Source organism: Tiliqua scincoides, chromosome 4 (genome assembly GCF_035046505.1).
Source record: "Tiliqua scincoides isolate rTilSci1 chromosome 4, rTilSci1.hap2, whole genome shotgun sequence".
Lineage (NCBI taxonomy): Eukaryota > Metazoa > Chordata > Lepidosauria > Squamata > Scincidae > Tiliqua > Tiliqua scincoides.
This window is the reverse complement of record NC_089824.1, coordinates 171,495,343-171,515,784: the sequence shown is the minus strand read 5'-3', so window position 1 is coordinate 171,515,784 and position 20,442 is coordinate 171,495,343. Positions and strand designations below refer to the sequence as shown.

Here is a 20,442-nt window from a genome sequence, read left to right as displayed (position 1 = left end):
AGCTAGCTACCATAATGAGTGGTGGTTGCAATTATGTTCCTTTCCTTTTAATTTCTAATGGGAGAGTGCTCTGTAAGGGCAGATAATGCCAAATTCTCTGGAGGTGTCGGGCAGTCTAACTAATGAATAATGTTGATTTGTATTGGTTGGAGCTCTGACTCATTGCCTTTGGTAAAAGTGTGCTGATTTGCACCATCTGGGAATCTTCCCTGAGAGAAGAGGAAGCAAGTCTTTGGGGATGATTGATGGAGCCTACTTTCCTTGATAAACTGGATTGTTCAATTTCATGAAACTTTCACCTGGGCAACTCAGTGGAACCCATAAAGGCATGTCTTGAGGGCTGTGCTTAACCAGTACTCTACATATAGATTAAGCTTTTGTATACATAGGCTGCCCATTCTGTGTACTTGTAGCTGGAAAAGTACTCAAGCGTCACTTTGTAAATCACAATATGCACAATTAGTCTCCATATTGGAAATTGTAATGTACAATGCAGCCTTAAGTATTTTCGTAGCCCAGATGTTTGTTCCTTCGCGTTTTGCATCAAGTAGCTAAAATTTCAAAACAAATTTCACAGTATGTTGGCATTTTCCCTAGAGCTCCTGTTGACAGCTGAAAAAATTCTTTTTTATTATTTTAAAAGAGGCTCTCATTCATTGATAGAACCCCTCCTCCCCAGTAATCCAAGTGACCCTTAAAGATCAAATACACTAGAAATGTATACATTGACAACACAAGAAACTCTAATGAGTAGAAAAACAACTATGTAGAATGTACCTGACAATGCTTAAGCCATTTCTATTCAACATTGCATATACAAGGAGAGGAGGAGCCAACAGTGGATGAACAGACATGTCTCCAGGGGCTCCTGAGAGACAGTTTCCCCCCAAAAAAACTGCAGGTCTGAAGAGGATCTGAAGATCTTTATCAGGAGAGATAAGATCTTTCCATGGTGCAGGTACCAGAGATTTTGAAAGCCCGACTGGGGGGCTTTCTTCTCGGAAACCTAATAGTCAGGGACAGTATTGGGGGAGGTGCAGTGTCTGCAGTCAAGCTGCTGGCTCCATGCTAAGATACCATATGGTAGAAAAAAACATGAAGTATAAAGTTTAAGTTGGAAATTTAAGATGTATGTGTTAATATTGTCCCCAGCTTTGATTGACTGATTTGGCTAAAAGCCCTGGATGCACTGAAGGTGTTAATGAGAAACTTTTCAAAGGTGTTGAAAGTGCTGTTTATCTTTGAAGCGGAATAAATCGGTCGTGGATAATAATTATAAATATAATTTGGTGTGTGGACTAAAATCCAGAATTATTTTTGGACATAATTTTTATTAGACTTGAAAGAGTTTTGTCCCCTTGAGACTGTTTCTTTCATTTTGTTTTTCTCCATTAATCACACTGTTATCTGTAAGAAAAATTCAAAAAATGCCAGACTGAAAAAACATGTGGTGGAAGTAAGGAGAATAATATGCTATGGACATCTTGTGGATTAGAGAGAAATTGCAAGGTGGAGCCTGTTCCAGATATTTGGACCCAAATGATCCTCAAAAATTTGGAAAAATTGCTCACAATGAGAAGATAGCAGTTGAGTTGGTCCTTGCAGATTCAAGCCAGTTTAAAGACTCTCTCTCAACAGACAGATGTGTGCAAGGAGCAATTGGAAGATGTGAAGAAAACAGAAGATAAACACAAGGAGAAAGCGGAAAGGATGTTGGTGAGGGATGAAATCATCATCAGAACAGTGGATACAGAAATTAGAAGAGTGGAAAATCAACAGGATCTAGAGGGGACGCTGAGGAGATTGAAGTAGAGAAGATGGACAGAGTAATAAGGGTGCACAAAATACAAAATTTGTTGGAACAACAAGAAGAAAACATATCCCAGTTAATTGGAAGAATGAACATATCTTATACAAGAAAGTGTGGGCTTATTGGATTCTGTTATGGAGATAAATTATTAAAGATATTACAGGAGAAAAAATGGAAAGAAAGAAAAAGAAACCTGAGAAAATTGGAGGGTTTTGTTTAGTTAATAACTGGTTTAAATTTACTTAAAAAATAAATATATACAAAATTGATATATATGAATTAGAATGAATTGGAAAAAATAGCTGGAAATGTTAGTGTGTGGATGAATGGTTTTATAGATGGTTATTATGTTAAAGAAAAAAATGTAATCAGATCGGAGAATTAGATTGGAGAATGGTAAAGAACATATTATAAGAGATTGTTGGTTTTATTATAATTTGGAAATTAGATTATTATTATTTAATATTAATGAGTAATTGAACTAGCTGAGATGATAAAAAGTGAATATTTAGAAAGATATTATAGGGAATTAGGAAAAATCTTCTATTTATTTGTTATAAGAAATGTATAAATGAGTAGAAGAGTTAGAAGTAGATGGAAGAATTGTTTTATATATTATATATTGGTAATTAGATTATTTTGTTTTAATATTAATGAGTAATTGAGGTAAGTTACCTTGAGTAAATTGAGTAAATACCTGTATAAATAAGTTTATGTTTGATAGAAAGTGAAAATTTAGAAAATATAGTACAGGCATTAGGGAAAATTTAGTATATATTATATAAATAAATGGATAAACTAACAAGAGGCAGAAGTAGATGAGTAGTAGATTAGGAGATATAGTATGATTAATAAGTAATGGTATATGATATTTAGCATTCCTAAATGTATATGTTTGTATGTTTGTGTGTGTTAATTAAAAATAATAAATAAATAAAAAACATTGCATATACGCACCAGGGGTCAAATGTGTACACCTGTGGGCTGGGCAGAAATGGGTTAAAGGAACCTTGGCATTCACATTCTTTCAGATGTTTTCCTTCCAGTTTGTCCATCGATTCTGAGAGTTGGTAGCTACATCACCGGCTTCACGCTCAGCCATTCAGCGTCCAGCTCTGGTATAGACCTGCTGGGTGACCTCGAGCAATTCTCTTCTCTTTGCCTCTGTTCTTGTCTCTGTTCTCCCTCCCACACACGTGCTGTAGATTTGTCAGGCCAAGGACTAGCTTTTATTAAGTGCTGTGACATAATAGCAGCACCTTGAAAAATCATTGTGTAATAAAATAATTGATGCTGTAATAATAAGAGTTGAAACTGGATTGGAGCTAGGCTCACTGCACAGCAACTGCCAGTGTGTCTCTTTTTTGATCAAGAGCTCTACTACACTTGCACTTTCCCCTTGTCTGATTCACTTACTTTCCCCTGTTTTTCATGGCTTCCCCAAAATACTTGCCTTTCCCTTAGGGCACTGGGGTTGCCTGTCATTCTTTCTTGCTGCCACTGCTTCCTTAATCGCTTTTTAATCAACCTTGCTATTGACAAAGTCTCCATTGATCAGCTAGGCACCCGTTTTCTTTTGTTTTCTTCTTAAGGGCTTATTTAAAACCACACATGCACACAACAGCTCAGTCGCTGTGCACTCCTCATTGATTTTGAGCCTGTCTCCTTCATTAATTGTCCCGCGTTCCTGGTGGTACTACTGTTGCCTAAGGCGTGTGCACAGAGCACTTTCTTTCTTCTTCCTTTCACATCAGGTAACACTAACCCACTCTTGGATGTATTTTGCTGTTCTGCAGCAAGTGAAATGCAGATGACAGGGCAGCAGCTCTGCTTTTCTTAAAGTGACAGCATTACTACATCATCTTGCTTCTTCCATGTTATCCAACCCTATAAATGCTTGAGCCTGATTCCTCACTGACTGAGGTCCAAGCTATCAGAAAGATTATTATTATTAATCCGATGAATATTTCACTGTCCTGTAAGGAGTTTCTTATACCAAAAGTGGAATTATCTTTTTTTTTTTTTAAAAAAAAAATCACAACAACCCTATTAGGCCGACAGATAACAAAATGCCTATCAGCTTCATGGCTGAAGAAGGATTTGAACCCAAGTCTACCCCAGTCTAAGTTTGGGCTGGTAGCATCATTGAGTCCATTTTAGGAAGTTACATTGACTACATTTACCACATAGGTGCTTTTGCATGGTCGGGGTAGAGAGCTTGTGGCATAAAGGGATAGGTGTAAAGGGACCCATGATCCTAGATATGGCTTACTTCCAAATAACACTTCTGCCTGGCTCTCCAGTGCTATACTACTGCCAAGTAACAAGCTCAGACTACAAGGCAAAGCCACCTCAGTGTGGAGAGGTTCCAAACATACTGTAGTACACTCTGGAATATACTCCTAACCTGTAGTAAATATACCATTGTAAAATTCTGAAGGACCAGGTTTTTTGAGGACTGAGAGCCCAGTCCTGAACAGTGCATGCCGGTTTACTGCCGGCGCACACTGTCACAAACGTGTCGTAAGACATGTTTGCAAGCCTTGCCGCTGGCAAGCGCCCATGCTAGCCCAGTGCTGGCCAGCACTAGCCCAGCGCTGGCCTCCACTGCTCGGCGGTCACATGGTCACATGGGTAGGTGGGAAGAAGGGGGGAGGCAGATGGAGAGCAGAGAGAGTTTGGGGAGGAGGTGTGTCCAGGCAGGTGGAAAGTGTGCCGGGGGGATGGAGCAGGGAGGGAGCAAGGCGGGTCCGGTGGAGCTCTGTGCCCTACATGAACGCTTTTACCTTGAGTAGCACCATTGCAGGGCTACTTCCCTTGCCTGGGAGAAGGGGATGAAAGTCCCCCTCTGCAGAGGTGCCGCCCGCGGTAGCCCATGGCGTGCAGGATCCAGTGGCAGCCATTTTCGGTGCTGCCGAAGCTGCATGCCACGGGAGCTCTTGATTGGGCTGCCTAACTAGGGAGACCCAGATTCAAATCTCCACTCCACTATGAAGCTTACTGGGCAGTCTTAGACAATTCACCATCTGTCATACTTTGGACTTGAGTGGAAGCCATTGAGTGGAAGCCATTGATTCAGAATGATTCAGATTCAGAATGCTGTAAACATTGCACTCGACTCACCTGAACTGCTCTTCTTTTAAGCCTCCATGTTTAAGAAAAACAATCATGCCAACTTTGCTACATTTGCAATAGTACAAAACTCACAAGTGGAAATGGTGAAAGGGCAGCATGCTAAGATCAGGCCAGACTTTAAAAGGCCTCATTTAAAAGGAGGGCCCCTTGCTTTCTCTCTGGGATGTGAACACCAATCCTTTTAGTTCATCTTCATCTCCTCCCTGAATAACCAGCAGAATTTACCTGCTGTCTTATGAACAAAACACTATGGTAGGACAATCCACTGGGGACCATTACTGCATGGGGGCCCAGAGTGTGTCATAGATGGGAAAGACAGAAAGCACTTTATTGGGTCACAAAGGAACTAGACAATCTCTCAATCCATTTGTCAAAGTGCTGATCGTTCCCTTTCTGGGAGAGGAAGAATATTTTGAAACAAAAAGACTTGATTTTAAATAATCTTTAGACCCATGGCATTCTTAGGTTCATTGCTTGATCCAGATTGGAACTCCCACAAGAGCTATTTACATTTAAAAGAAGTGCATGCAGGGTCACACAACATGATTAAGATTATGTGTACTTTGAGCTTTTATTTGTTTTCAAATTATGTAATAGACAATGTAGACTTAAACTTAATCTGACTTTTGGTTTTCATTTTTACCTTTCCCTCTGTAGCTCCTGAGAAGGGTAAATGTAACAAATGTCTGTCTACTATGCTGTGGCCAACAATAACTTGGAAGAACTGTTTTCAGGGTGTGACTGGATATGCCCAGCCATGTTTTCTAGCAGTGAATATGTATGTATGTATGTACGTTGTACGCTCTTCCACGCTGGCCCTGTGTGAACCAAAAGGCCCTGATGCTTCCATAAACTGGTCCTTTGCTCTTCTCTCTGCAGGAATGTGTTGATGGCAGCCAAGAGGGCTAATCAGACTGGACACTTCATCTGGATGGGCTCTGACAGCTGGGGCTCCAAAATAGCCCCAGTGAGAGATCTAGAAGAGGTTGCAGAGGGCTCTGTCACTATCTTGCCCAAGAGGGCATCCGTTAGAGGTATGTCTAGCATTTTACAACGCTAACAAGCAGGGCTTTTTTTCTAATGGAAGGCAGGGGGACGGAGTTCCGGCACCTTTTTGCAAGGGCCCCTCCCCTTCGGATGCATTCCAGGAGGGGGGGAGCAAAACAGAGGCATTTGCTGGGTGGGTGCTAGGGGGTGCAGGGTGGGCGGGCACCTGGCCCTTGCCTGACCTCACAACAACCCCCTCCTGCGCCATCCCCAAGCTCTCACCTGAGCCCAGCCCGCCTCCCCTCCCCCAACGCTCTGCTTCCCCGCGCAGCTTCCAAGCTGGTGGAGGGCGTGGGGGACACGCGCCGTCACCAAGGAGGAGGATGGACAGCCAGCCAGCCAGGGAGACGGGCTGCGGCACCCATGGAACGCCCAGGTACTGGCTTGGCGGAGCAAGAGGGGAAGGAAGCTGGCTGGTGCAGCCCCCATGCCAATCTGCAGCATGAGCCTAGGTGTGTCTACTCAGAAGTAAGTCTCATTGTGCTCAATGGGGCTTGCTCCTGGGAAAGGGTGCATAGCCTTGCAGCCTGAGAGCCCAAGCCTATGCATGTCTACTCAGAAGTAAGTTCCATTGTGTTCAATGGGGCTTACTCCTGGGAAAGTGTCAAAGCCTTGCAGCCTGAGTAGACAGGCAGAGGAAGGGCTCTGAGGCTGCAGTCCTCTCCACACCTTCCTGGGAGGAAGCCTCACTGCCTCTGGTGGTACTGACTTCTGAGTAGACAGCCATAGGCTTTGGCTGTGAGGCTGCAGTCCTCTCTACACTTTCCTGGGAGGAAGCCCCACTGCCTCTACTGGGACTGACTTCTAAGGAGACAGGCACAGGATTGGGCCCTGAGGCTGCTATCCTATCCACAGTAAGCCCCATTCACTATAATGGAACTTACTTCTGAGTAGACAGGCACAGGATTGGGCTCTTAGGCTGCAATCCTAGGCACTTTCCTGGGAGTAAGCTCCATTGATTAGAACGAGACTTACTTCAGAGTAGGCATACCTAGGATTGGGTTCTTAATCCTGGCAGAGATATATATCTGCACCCGTTTTCACATGCTAAGGGCAGGTGAAAAGGGATTCTACATGTGTACAACGTGCTGTCCAGCCTTGCCAGAGATCCTCTTCATCCTTCCCCCACAAGCATGCCCTCCACCAGCCAGCATTTGCAGCTCCTCTCCAGCAATGCAAAGCAGCTGCTCAGGGCAGCAGAGAACATACAATTGCATGCCAAGCACCTTCCCAAAGACACATATTCTGATACCTGAATTAAACCATATTTAATCGCTTGTTTGCAAACGTAGCTGTTTCTGTGTGTACCTAAGGACCCCTCTCCTGTAAGAATTCCTTTTTTGTTCTTACTCCCACAGTTGCTTAGAGTAATTTTACTACATGGAACTCATGTAAGCCATTTTTCGGAATCCTTTCACTACTTCCTCTCCTTGAAGTAGTGCCACACTACCTACTACATGCTACAAGTGCACCTGTACAGTATTTTTCCCTGTGTAAAATACAGGGAAAAGTGAAAGAGAGTGTAGAAAAAGTAGCTAGGGGGAAGGGGATGTGGAGATTGAGAGCCCAATCCTATGCATGTCTACTCAGAAGTAAGTTCATCTTTAGGGGGGAAGCACATAAAAAATATTTTATTTCTCCAATAAAAAATGGTTTATAAATAAATAAATAAATAAATAAATAAATAAATAAATAAATAAAAGATTAACAAGTTGTGAGTTCCTGCATCTTTTTTTTTAAAATTTAAACAAAAAAAGCACTGCTAACAAGATTTGGAACAGCATGGCTAGGAATGGAGACTGGTTATGATTTTTATATAATGCCAAGAGCTACTTACTTGGCAAACCATACCATATCATGGTAGTTTTCATCCAGCAATGCGGTGTTTTAAAATATCTGTCTTAGCTGCTGAAAAAAATGTTGGAGGGAGATGTCTGTCGGTGTTTTAAACTATAATCCCTACGGAAGAGAAGGATGGGGCAAATTTCTATGGTGCTGGATAACTGGAGCCCCACTCTGGTGTAAATCTGCACTTCCGTGCATGATTTTCAGGAAAATGCATCATTTCTTTGTGGGTGTTTAGTTCTTCTGTGTAAGCTGTGGTCACCACTATGAAAGGATGCTAAATATACATTTATTTAATAATTTTTCTCCCATAATGAAGAGGGAAGCCTGAGGTGTTCCTCCTTGACATGCCTAGTTGATATGCTTTGAGAAACTACTGAATACAATCCCAAAGAACTGTGTACTCTTACCATGCTATGGGAGTGTATGTCCAGACACCCTGTTGGTCTACAAAAGAATGATGCAACTGATTCTGCCATTGGAGACGTGACACTTTGTCCCACCAAACAACTGGACATGTCACACAGCACTTAAAGTAGAAGAAATGAAGGGATCAAATTATTTCTGTTAAAGGTGTGTTAAATGTTTACCTTTAAAGCCATAGTTTCCCCCCAGTTCTTTTAGCAGGCTTGGGCACAGCATCTTGGTCTGATTTACAGAAGGGTGAACCTCCTTTCCCAGCACTTAAACAATGGTCAGAGTTTCAGAAGAACTTTCCATTGTTTTGGCAGATGTACCCCTGTTATTAATGTGCATCATCCCGTCCTCTTTTCTTGCTCTTTCTTAGAAGGAGTTTTCCCAGACTTGACAAAGATGTTTCTTTTTTCTTTTAGTAACTTTTCCCTTCTTTTAGTGTAGTACAAATGTTTCCTTTTTCTTTTCTTTTAGCGTACTCTTAATAGAATGTAGCCAAGGAATTCATGCATTGAAAAGGACAGTCACCTCTTGGGTATATATTGGTGCTCTAGACTTGGCCATGGTTTTACTCAGTGGCTTTAGAACACCCTTGGGCACTTTTTCTCAGCTCCTTCAAAGGTCAGTTCCTTCTGCAGAATGGTGCTCAAATATCTCCTGGATATCTTCATTGATTCTGAACCAGTCAGTGGGCAGAGTCTACTGAGCAATTTTCCTTTGCAAGCCTCACTGAAATAAATGGGGTCAACAGGAGAGGTTCTCTGTGGACAATATCCCTTGTGGAAATGGTTCATATGCAATTTTTCTCCAATTTTCCAATGGCTGTGACTTTTCTATCTCATAGCCTGGCCTATCACATTCTTCCCTTGGTTGGCAACCTATCTCACCTTGCCTAATCTCAATCTCTCTGAGTCTCTGAATGATTGATGTATCTGTACAATGCTAGTACCAGTTTGCTGAGGTCCCTGAGGGCAAAGTTCTGCATTGAACTCCCACAATGGCTCCATCTCATTCTCTGATAGAATATTGGGTACTATTTGTGTCATCTGTTCTGAAGGTTTGGGATTGAGTCAGCCAGGTGGTCCATATGTTGGCTGTGGGTCCTCCATCAGTGGCCCACCTGGCCAACCTTGGATGTCATCACTGTATCTCATATAAGTTGCATAGTGCTATAACCAGCGACCATAATTCTCTTGCTTACTCAGAGATGTATGTTTTCCAGGCCAATACTTCCTCTTTGCTTTTTCTGCCAACCTGATCTTTGCCTGTTTACCAGGAAATTTAATGAAAACCTACTATAAAGGACTTTAACAAACACCCATTTGAAATTTCACAAGCTTTCTCCATTAAGCTTTCTCCATGATGCTGCATAAAGCAGAAAATATACTCCCTGACTGTGAGAAAATGCATTTATCTGTGCAAGTCACATACACAAGCATGAGTGTTACCTGTCTGTCCATCTTTTATAGAAAGGCTGCAAGACCATTGAACTGTTCAACTCCAGCAAAGTTATTTGAAAGTTCATGAAATTTGAAGATGGATAAGGGAGATTTAACTTCACATATGTTGTTCATAAAACTAAAAACACTAGCCTTATTATGATATCAGAGGAGGTAAGACAATGAAGCTAGAGGGGATGCAACAAACCTGCAGGGCCAGAACCACTGTGACATCACAGAATGTCAACCATCCAGAGAGAGAGAGAAAGAGTCTGAGCTAATGATTGCAAGAGTACATGGGAAGCTTAATGACACTCAGAATCGAAATGGTGCTCCTATGCAATTTACACAGGCCTACAAAATTGAGGGTCAGAAAAGTTCTTCCCAAACTTTATGGTGGTTTGATATGAATTTGGGGAGCCGATTCCAAAAATGGCAACCGTTTTGCCCTATCACATCTAGTTCTGGAGATATAGTATAGCCTCATTAGTGAATGGTTCAAGCAGCTTCCTCATGAGAAAGCCATGGTGTAGGTTTCCTCATGAGGAAGCTGCTTGAACCATTCACTAAAGAGGCTATGCCATGTCTCCAAAACTAGACATGATAGAACAAAACGAATGCCATTTTTGGAATCAACACCCCAAATATACCCAGGAATGGGTGTAACATTTAAGGAAGCAAAATGTGTGTTGGCCTGTGTTATCAGGATGGTTTAATCTACTTGGCCAAACTACATTCAGGTTCCAGTGCTGACAGACTTAGTTCACAGCTGAAGTGTCATCTGTAAAGGTGTCATTCATTAGTAAGAAAAGAGCTGTTGAGTGTCTCACACCGATTAAAGGATGCATTCAATTAATAAGGCTGTACCAGACGGAACCCTAGTGGGAAAAATGAAGAGCCACCATCCATTCTGTCTCTTCCTTACCCCCCTTTGACATCCACTTATACCAAGGAAATTAGGTTTGTGTTCTACGTGACTAAAATCTACATGCCTTAATTAAACCTCTGATATTGTGAGAACTTGCAAGGGATTGGTTCCGAGCACTCTGTGAAGTCACAGGCCTATAACCAGCATTTGTTTCTTAAAAGAAATAGAAGAGATACAGTATTTGAGTGAGGGCTGCCTCTTTTTTTGGCATCTTAATTGACTTCAGACTATGAAACAAACGGTGCATCTCGATTTGAGGGTGTAACAATTTGGCTTGACCTTTGGTCTGAGAGATAGACACTGTTTGGACTTGTACCTCAAACTGCACATTCCATTATGTACTGAAATATCAGCCACTAAATAGCAGGGTGGGAATCAGGATGCAGCACGTGGAGAACATATGAGTACAGGGGGCCCCATATCCGCAGATTAAGTTATCCACAAATTGGATCTGTGAGGCCCCCCTGGAGGCGAGGGGAGCCCTGCTCCCCTTAATTCCAGCAGGTCCTCTGAGCCCAGTAGAGCCCGCAGGTATCCCCAGAGGGCTTCCCAGAGCCTCCCAATGCGTTATAAGGTATTAAAACGTCACTTCCGGTTCGTCCATGAAACCAGAAGTCACATGTTTTGAGCTGCTGAGCTCAGTCTGATGTGGAGGATGTGGATGGATGCCTGCAGCCTCTGCTGAGTTCAGAACCCTCTCCAGAGGGGAGGGGAGCCAGACTCCCCTTTCCTCTGGAGGGTCCAGGCCATAAGGACGGGCATTCACCCATATCTGCGATTTCAGCTATCTGCAGGGGGTTCCGGAACACCTGCGGATAAGGAGGCACACCTCTATTACCCTTTCTCCTTGTGCTGCAATCCTAAGAAAATTGCCCAGCGAAACGATTTGCCTCAGTGGCAGCTTCCCTCCTGAAAGAAATAGCTTCTGGATAGGTATCTTCATCAAGTTCATAGCATGAGGGGAAAGGAACTGAGTGGGTAGAGAGGAAGTAGGAGGAGTGGATCTGGCAGCAGTGGTACAGACCAGGTCTTCTCTGGTAAATTTCCCATCCCTTTTTCCTATATGCCACCAAAGTAGGTGGCGTAAGTCTGAAGAGATCCATAGGTGGCCCCAGAGTCTACACATAAGTAAGTAAATATTACTTAATAATAATAAGTATATATATATACACCTAATAATCATATTGCTATTATTTACGTACTATCCATTTACCCTTGGGTCACCTGCCTTGCACCATAAAATGCAGTGTGCACCTTTTTGGTGCTGTGCCTTGTTGCTGGGGTGGGGGAGAGAACTGGGTTGTTAGTCATAGTATTTCTGAGAGGTGGACTGGAGAGAGAGACTGGGATGAACTTTGGAAAGGTGCATGCACCTGTATACCCCGGCCTAGATCCTTGATCCCCTACTTTTTCTATGGCATATAATGGCTCTGAAGCCCTGCTTAGAAAGCATGATACGAGATAAGGCTACTAAGTTTCTTTCTGGTGCTCTCACGATCATTAAATATGTTCTATGGAAAGACTAGCTTATGTCCTTTACACTCAATCTTCTTTATTTTGCCTTCCAGTCTTCTTTTATTTATTTATTTGTAGATATATATATGTACCGCCTTTCCCCATATAACAAAATCTGGCACCCAAGGCAATTTACAACACTTAGAAAACGTATTATGGAAATATGTATGTGAAGGGCAGTAGTGAGGAAACCACACATATACATTCCTGAAACACATAACCATAAATGCTGTTTTCCCAGATATATTTCTTTCACATTTAAAATCTGATTACCAAATTTTTGGCCACTGCATTTCCTTCTCCTGCACCTATAACATGTGTTCATCATAGAGGGGTTGGCCTTCTCCTATTCACTGTGAGCCAGCTCTCTTTCTTGAGTCATCTAAATATATTTCTTACCGTTGGACACTTGCGGCTTTATGTGTTTGGTTTCTCCAGCTACCTGTTTATGGTACATTATAATCTGCATGATATAAACTACTAACTTGGTAGGAATACATGATATGGAGGGTCTCATGTCAGTGCAGAACCGTGGGTGAGATGTTTAACAATTCTGTGCTCTAATGACCCTGTTTCTACAGAAAAGTTGTTAATGAATGTTATCATTAGATGCTCTGTGCTTTATCCTTATTGCTTTTCTATAGTATTCTGTATTGTGTTTTTACCTCTCAACTGTTGTGTGGCTGATTAGATATTTTTATATTTTATTGTATTTGTATTTTTTTTTTTGGATTGTATTTTTTTGTGGTAATTATGTATTTGTATTTCTTCATGATATAAACTTTTGGGGGAAAAGTTTTTTGGGGAAAGATGGACTATATTTTATGATGCATTGACCTGGGGAATAGTCTGAAGGCCCATCATACAGTTCTGCTGAATTGAAGTTGATCTCATTTTGAGCTGTGCCTGGATGGGAGATAGCCTGGGATACATACATAAAAGCTGCTTTGGTGTACTTGTGTTACTAATAAAACAACCATTTTTCAGGATTATGGTTGCTATATTACTAAGGCTGCAATCCTAACCACACTTGCCTGAGAGTAAGCCCCGTTGAACAAAATAGGACTTACTTCTGAGTAGACCTGGTTAGGATTGTGCTCTAAATGTATTTTGAGTGATTTCGGATATCAAGTAACTAAAAATGGTTGTGTGAATCACTTGTAGATTTTTTCCTCCTAATGTTTCTGTCAACAAAGCCTGATCTTCAAACCATTTTTCAGTTAGTAAGGTAACATGAAAAGGTCAGTCTTAAGTGAGTTGGGGATTTGGCTCAGAATAGTGACCTCCTTTGGAAAGCCTTGAACCCTCTGGATAGACAGAATTGGTTAAGCTGGTATTTCAATCTCTGCATTATCACACTGAATAAAAGATTCTAAAGGTTATCAGTGCTCACTAAAGTCAACTGTTAGGCCTTGAACTACTCATTCTGTTTCCACACAAAACTATGGTCTGCCAACGTGATTTTTCAATAACAGGTCAGTTTTATCTTTTGTAGATATTGAAAATGGTAGATTTCCTTTATATTAGCTATTGCAGCTCCCATATGTTTTGACTCCAAGAGTTCACGTTTTTATCATCTGTCTTTTCTATCAGGTTTTGATCGCTATTTCTCTAGTAGGACACTGGACAATAATCGCCGGAACATTTGGTTTGCCGAATTCTGGGAGGACAACTTTCACTGCAAGCTGAGCCGCCATGCTCTCAGGAAGGGAAGTGCCTTCAAGAAATGTACAAGTAAGAGCCTGTAAGCAGGTGGGAGGATCATGAGGTTGTGTGGAGGTCAGTGGGTAGCCTTTGATTCTTTATTTTGTCTGAAAGAGATGTTCGTGCTCAACTCAATTGAACAGTAGAGTATCTTCATGTTGGAGCCTGGCAGACATGTCACATTTTAAGAGGCATGTTCTCATTAAGCCAGTGGTTCCCAAAATTTTTCAACTGGTGGCTCCCTTGACCTACTGGGTCATTGGCCCGGTTCCCCATTAGGGCTAAAATCTTATATATTGTATAGGGCGGTAGGTTTTTCACAAAGATTCTGTTGCTCCCTTGGTTGGTTTCTGTGGCTCCCTGAGGAACCATGGCTCAAGTTTGGGAAGCACTGCATTAAAGACATCATTTGCTTTCTTGAACAGGATATATCACCTGGGTTCTCTGCAGGACTCACTGGATCCAGTTGTGGGACACAGAGAACACACTGTCACATCTTTAATAGAGTACATTGCAGTCAGCAGTCTCTATATTAGGTAGAACTTTACTGACAAAGTGCTAACAACAAGTCAATGATCTGAAGTAATCTAGGTGGGGGTGAAGGTACACTGAAATTGAGTCTGTGAAGATGGAGCACAAAGCTAGTAGCTGAGAGATTGAGCTGTAAATTAGGACATCTCTGGTTTGAATATCTCCTCTGCCACAAACTCACTGGTTAGCTCTGGGCAAGTTACTCTCAGCTTCTCTCAGCTTCAGTCCCCCTCCTCACTGGCAATATGGAGATAATATACTGACCTACCCCATGTGGTTGTTATAAGGGTTGTACCATAAGAAAATGTATATGAAGCACTATATAACTACCAAGTATTGGCTATTGATGATTTGCTTATTGCAAGAGAAGGGACAGATCCGGGGTAGCAGGGTGGGGGGGCTCTGGGTCAGCATGAAATGGTTTGCACCCAAGCAAGTCAAGAGCAGGAATGAGAAAACAGATTGCAGGCAGGCTTTGTGGAACTTGTAGAGCGCCAAGGTAGCACTGCAGGCCAAGTGCATGAGCAGAGTTGTTTGGGAGCAGGGAAGGTGGAGAAGGAGCACCATGTAAGATTACAATTCCTGGCACGGAAGGCATGTTTAAGGAATCAGTCTGGTTTCCGAAGCAAAAGGATGCAGCAACTCAAATGTCTCCTCATCTTTGTGATCATTACATAACGCCCAAACCGACATTTAGCTAAAATGAGCCACTAGGCATGTGTCCCCCAACCCATTTCCCCCTCCTTCAGTACTGTTCTATTCTCCTTTGGTCTGCCATTGCCCTGACAAACATGCACCCCCTGCCTGTGCATTAGTTTCCCTTTGGATTTTTTACCAGCATTCCTCTCTCCATGCCACACTAATTCTTTCCTCATTTGCTCGTAAATTTCCATTATACCATCACAGCATCAGATCTGTCTCAGCATCTCTTTTCTCTGTATTCCGTTTTTTCCCCCCTGAGAAAACACATTCAAAATGATTTATTTGAAAATGTATTCCGACAGGTTATAGAGCTGTGCTGGGTAGGGCTGGGATGCAGCACCAGAGAGATGCACCCCCAGCCCGCACTAGATGATTATGTAAAGTATTCCAGACATTCATATTACTTGGGGCGGCTTTAAAAATGTTTCGTTTGGTTTCCTCTTACAGCTGCTCAGATCAGCCCAGTTTCCTTCCTTATTGCTATGCTGCTGCTTTTGATTCTTCTCTGAAACAGGAACGGACAGCTGGGAAGCTCTCCAGCTCCCTCTGCTTGGTACCTACTCGGCCTTTAGTGCTTTGCCCTCAGCTGGGAATGTTGGCATGTTTGTTATGCTGGGTTCTCATAAAAGCAACAATAGGAATAGAGGGCACGTAGCTCTTGAAAAGAATAGTGCCTGATTGAGATTGTGTCTGCAGCTGTGGGCATGCCACGTAACTGCACGTGTACCGTCATGCAAAGGTATCAGCTCACACACTTTGCGCATGTGCTCATAATCACACTTTCCCAATCCCAGCTACTCACAGTTAAACTCCCTGGCACAGACACATCCCTCAGACGCAAAAAGGATCTTTCATACGTACATTCCCCACAAGTGCATTGTGACCAAACTATACTATTAGTCATACCTTTGATAATGAGGATTCCTGGAGGGCTGGTTTGTCACAGCTCACTTTGTTCCAGCGTGATCGACAGCCATTCTCACCAACAGGAGCAGTTCATTCTGGACCAATCAGCACCTATTTCCTGCATATAGCTATGTTATGTCTCCCATAGCGCTATTTCAGACAGTGCTTCACCTTCTGGGAATATATCCTTTGCACTAACCAAGGTATTGCTTACCTGGTTGGCAACCTTCAGTCTTGAAAGACTATGGTATAAGCCTACAGCACTCGGTATTCCCGGGCGGTCTCCTATCCAAGTACTAACCAGGCCTGACCCTGCTTAGCTTCCGAGATCAGACGAGATCGGGCATGTGCAGGGTAACAACTGGAGCAATTGCTTACCTGGAGCATTGCATTTATTCATCTGCTAGTGTTTACAAAGCACACATTTAAGAATGTTCTCTTAAACATATCATCTGCATGCTAAGTCAGAACTTCATGAGTGGATTCTCAGGGGCTGCCCTTCAGCTTTGGAGTCCTCTCCAGAGGATTCTCTAAAGCCTGTGCTTTGTCCAGAACCTGTGGAAGACATTATATTAAAATTGACCTAGGAGAGAAGGAGAAGCTGACGGAACATACCAAGATCCAGGTCTACAGAGCTTGCGTCCTGAGTACACTTCTGTACTGCAGTGAGTCATGGACTCTCCGCTCACGACAGGAGAGGAAACTGAGCGCTTTCCACATGCGCTGCCTCCGACGCATCCTCGGCATCACCTGGCAGGACAAAGTTCCAAACAACACAGTCCTGGAACGTGCTGGAATCCCTAGCATGTATTCACTGCTGAAACAGAGACGCCTGCGTTGGCTTGGTCATGTCGTGAGAATGGATGATGGCCGGATCCCAAAGGATCTCCTCTATGGAGAACTCGTGCAAGGAAAGCGCCCTACAGGTAGACCACAGCTGTGATACAAGGACATCTGCAAGAGGGATCTGAAGGCCTTAGGGATGGACCTCAACAAGTGGGAAACCCTGGCCTCTGAGCGGCCCACTTGGAGGCAGGCTGTGCAGCATGGCCTTTCCCAGTTTGAAGAGACACTTTGCCAACAGTCTGAGGCTAAGAGGCAAAGAAGGAAGGCCCATAGCCAGGGAGACAGACCAGGGACAGACTGCACTTGCTCCCGGTGTAGAAGGGATTGTCACTCCCGGATTGGCCTTTTCAGCCACACTAGACGCTGTGCCAGAACCACCTTTCAGAGCGCGATACCATAGTCTTTCGAGACTGAAGGTTGCCAATACAATACAGGAGAGAAGGCAAAAGGTAAAATAAATTAGCATGTTGTTACTTGCTCAGAGGTTTAAAGGTGGACTGTATAGCTAATTCAATAAATAGATAACAGGATTGTATCAGTGGTTTCCTTGGAAGGCAGTGATGCATTTCTGGTCAAATCTCCCATCAATTTTCACAATTTTTTATGCTATATCTATGGCAAGGACCTGGTTGGTTCCTTTCCCCCTTCCAAACAATCCTTCCAGTTTGTTCACACTCTCCTTGGTGTACTTTGGCATAGGAAGAGATATTGTTCTGAATCTGCATACAAGCCTCTACTTCAGCGATTTTCAACATTTTTCATCTCACTTTACACTGTACACTAAAATTGTCAAGGAACACCATCGGTTTTTTTTTACAATTGACAAGGCATGCCATGCTGCTGTTGGGGGGGGGGGTTCACATTCCCCAATGGCCCTACTAATAAGTGACCTCTCCCAAACTCCCTTGGCACTACCCCGGACCAGCCATGGAACACTGGTTGAACATCACTACTTGTACAATAGAATCTCTGCCTTGGGGTGTGTTGTGTAGGCTATTCACCCTATAGAAATATTTTAATCTATAATTAGAGTATATGGGATTGGAGGATAAAGCATCTGTGCCTAAAGTGGTTTTCTCCATGCGATTATAGGCAACAATGCACTGGCTTTTAAGCAGTCACTTTATCATCTGACTCTGCCTTGGGTGGGAGTGCAAGGCGGGGGAGGCTACCATCTACATACATTGCCTTGTCTCCACTGGTCTCTCTGTTTTCCCCTCTGAGCTGCTGTGGCACCCATGCATTTCACAAAGGCGTACTGTCTGGTAACGGAGAGTGAGTGGATGTGACAACACAGAGATAAAGGAGCGGTCCCAGTCACTTTCAGAGCTCTTGGCTTGGAAGTCTTGGTATCATTTACATGGCAGCCAGTTCCTCTGGGTCTTCCCCCTCCCTTTAGCAACAATTTTGCACTGTATTTCCCATGTGGCTAGATATTTTTATGGAGTGAAATATTTTAATTGGTGCTGGAGGCGAGAGGTGCCCAGCACCAGGGCTTCTGTCATTTCCTATCAGAAGCAGAGTTTCATTATGGTTTTTCTGTAGCAGGGGGAGGGACAAAGCCCAACACTATTTATCATTTGTGTCCAATGTTCCCTGCCAGCCTGAACACTGGGCTGAGAACACTGAACAGGCCACTTTTCTCCTCCCCATCTAATATTCATCTCGCCACCCACACAAGAATGTCAACGATTACTTATGCTTCACTGCATTGAGACTCTGTGTTTCTCCAAGTAAATTCTAAGTCAAGAGTTTACATTTTCATCTTGGCTAGTGATGATACGTAGCCCTGAGATGTAGCACAGGCACCTTGTCCATGGACAGTGCACTGTGGTGACTTCCTGGCTCTCGAACCACTGAGTGTGCCAAAGTTAATGTCAAACACAGTTCCCATTTTACACCTTTGAATTCCCTCTGAGTGTGTGGTTTTTCTTATGTGGCTTGAAACAACTTGCTAAGATAAGGTATCTATCTAAGTTAATAGATACTCTGTGAGCCATAACTGTGAGCCATAACTCATAACTTGTGAGCCATAACTTGCCTAAGGTACAAGAAGCTCAGTGGAGAATATGTTTCTAGATGCCCCTAAACATCTGATGCCTAGAAATCAGGAATGAGTGGGAAGAGTATGGGTATCTCCATGAAGAGTGCACTAACCGCTACAATGGTCCTGTTTCCTCTGAATCGCATAGCAGACATGACCTGTCTACCTGGGAAAGAAAAAGAAAGGCTTACATGGAAAACCTGCATGCAGATGTACTTCCTTCCAGGACCATGTGCAAGTTTCTGTGCTGGAAGAACAACTTTGCTTCTCCCTACATTTGTTCTTCTACTGCTATAAGTAATTGGCTCTGCCTCAGTATGGTTTATTTTTTTGGGGGGGAGGGGGGCCTACCCCATGCTTTCCCATTTCTTTTTCGTGCCAGGCATGCCTAACCTATTTAAACATTTTTTTTTTTAAGTTTTAGCTGACATCTCCAAAAAAACAGGAAGAACCAACTGATTTGGAACTTGATTCAGTTCAGAAGTGTTTCTCTGTCCAAAAGGGGATGACTGGCAATCAAGGGCAGGCTTATTACAATGCCTGTGTGTGCCTATAAACTTGGCTTAAGGTTGCAATCCTATGCAACCTTTAATTTTATCCATCCATCCATCTTTTCTGCCTTTTCAAGTGTTCAAGGCTTTATGGGAGTAAGTCCTATTGAACTAAATAGGATTTACTTCTGAGTAGACTTGCATAGGATTGCATTGTAAGATAGGTGTATGTTCTCTGCCTTTGAGATGGGCAATAATTCCAAGGAGAAGAATGTTTTGCACACAGAAGACTCTGGGCTCTGGCATCTTCAGGTTTTTGTTTTTAAAACCAGAACATTGGAAAGACCTCTGCCTGGGGATATAGAGAACAACAACCAGTCAGAGTAGACAATTCTGGGCTAGATGGACCTATGATTTCACTCACTGAAAGGCAGCTTCATATTTCATAGATATATTTTCTGATTCCCTGGAAGGATGTGCTTCCATTCTTTTTTCCTTTCCTCCCTGGAGCAATACAAAATCTTCTTGGGTCAAAGGTGGAGTGTTGGGATTCAAGCGGGCACAGCACTGAGCAGACAGGCAGATCTGGTTGGTGGATTCTATCCTGAAGGTTTACACCCTAAAAGTCCAGTTCAGTTTAGTAGCATTTCATTGCATACTGTCTGTATGAGACAATGTGTTGTCACTAAGTGCTGGACATGGGCAGAGAGACTTGGGTCAAAATCCCCAGGTAAGCCATGAAGTCTAGTGGGTGATCTTGGACCTGTTGCTATTTTGTAGCTGAACCTACTTCACTAACTTGTGTGGCTAAAAGGAAGCAACCCTTGAGTTGCTGGTGGAGGGGTGATCTGAAAATCCATCTGCTGCTGCTACTACCTGCACATCTTGTTCAATGAAATGTTGTCTTCTTCAGCCCTATGGAGGATTGGTGCTTTTCACCAATAACACCTTCTGCTCTTCCCATGCCAAAGGGATAGAATTATGTGCAAAATTTAGAAATATTGGCAGCAGGGGAATCTATTAAATTAGATTTTAATAGATTTAAGGATCTATTATATATATATATATATATATATATATATATA

General features: G+C 42.8%; 1 protein-coding gene across 1 annotated transcript in view; it reads left to right on the top strand.

Annotated features, from left to right (window-relative positions):
* The window catches only part of GRM4 (glutamate metabotropic receptor 4), a 278,227-nt gene that overhangs the window by 176,872 nt on the left and 80,913 nt on the right, over positions 1-20,442 (top strand). Inside the window, exons 4-5 of the mRNA XM_066623017.1 lie at positions 5,825-5,979; positions 13,727-13,867. Coding sequence (XP_066479114.1) covers positions 5,825-5,979; positions 13,727-13,867 — 296 coding nt within the window. The remainder of the gene's footprint in view (positions 1-5,824; positions 5,980-13,726; positions 13,868-20,442) is intronic.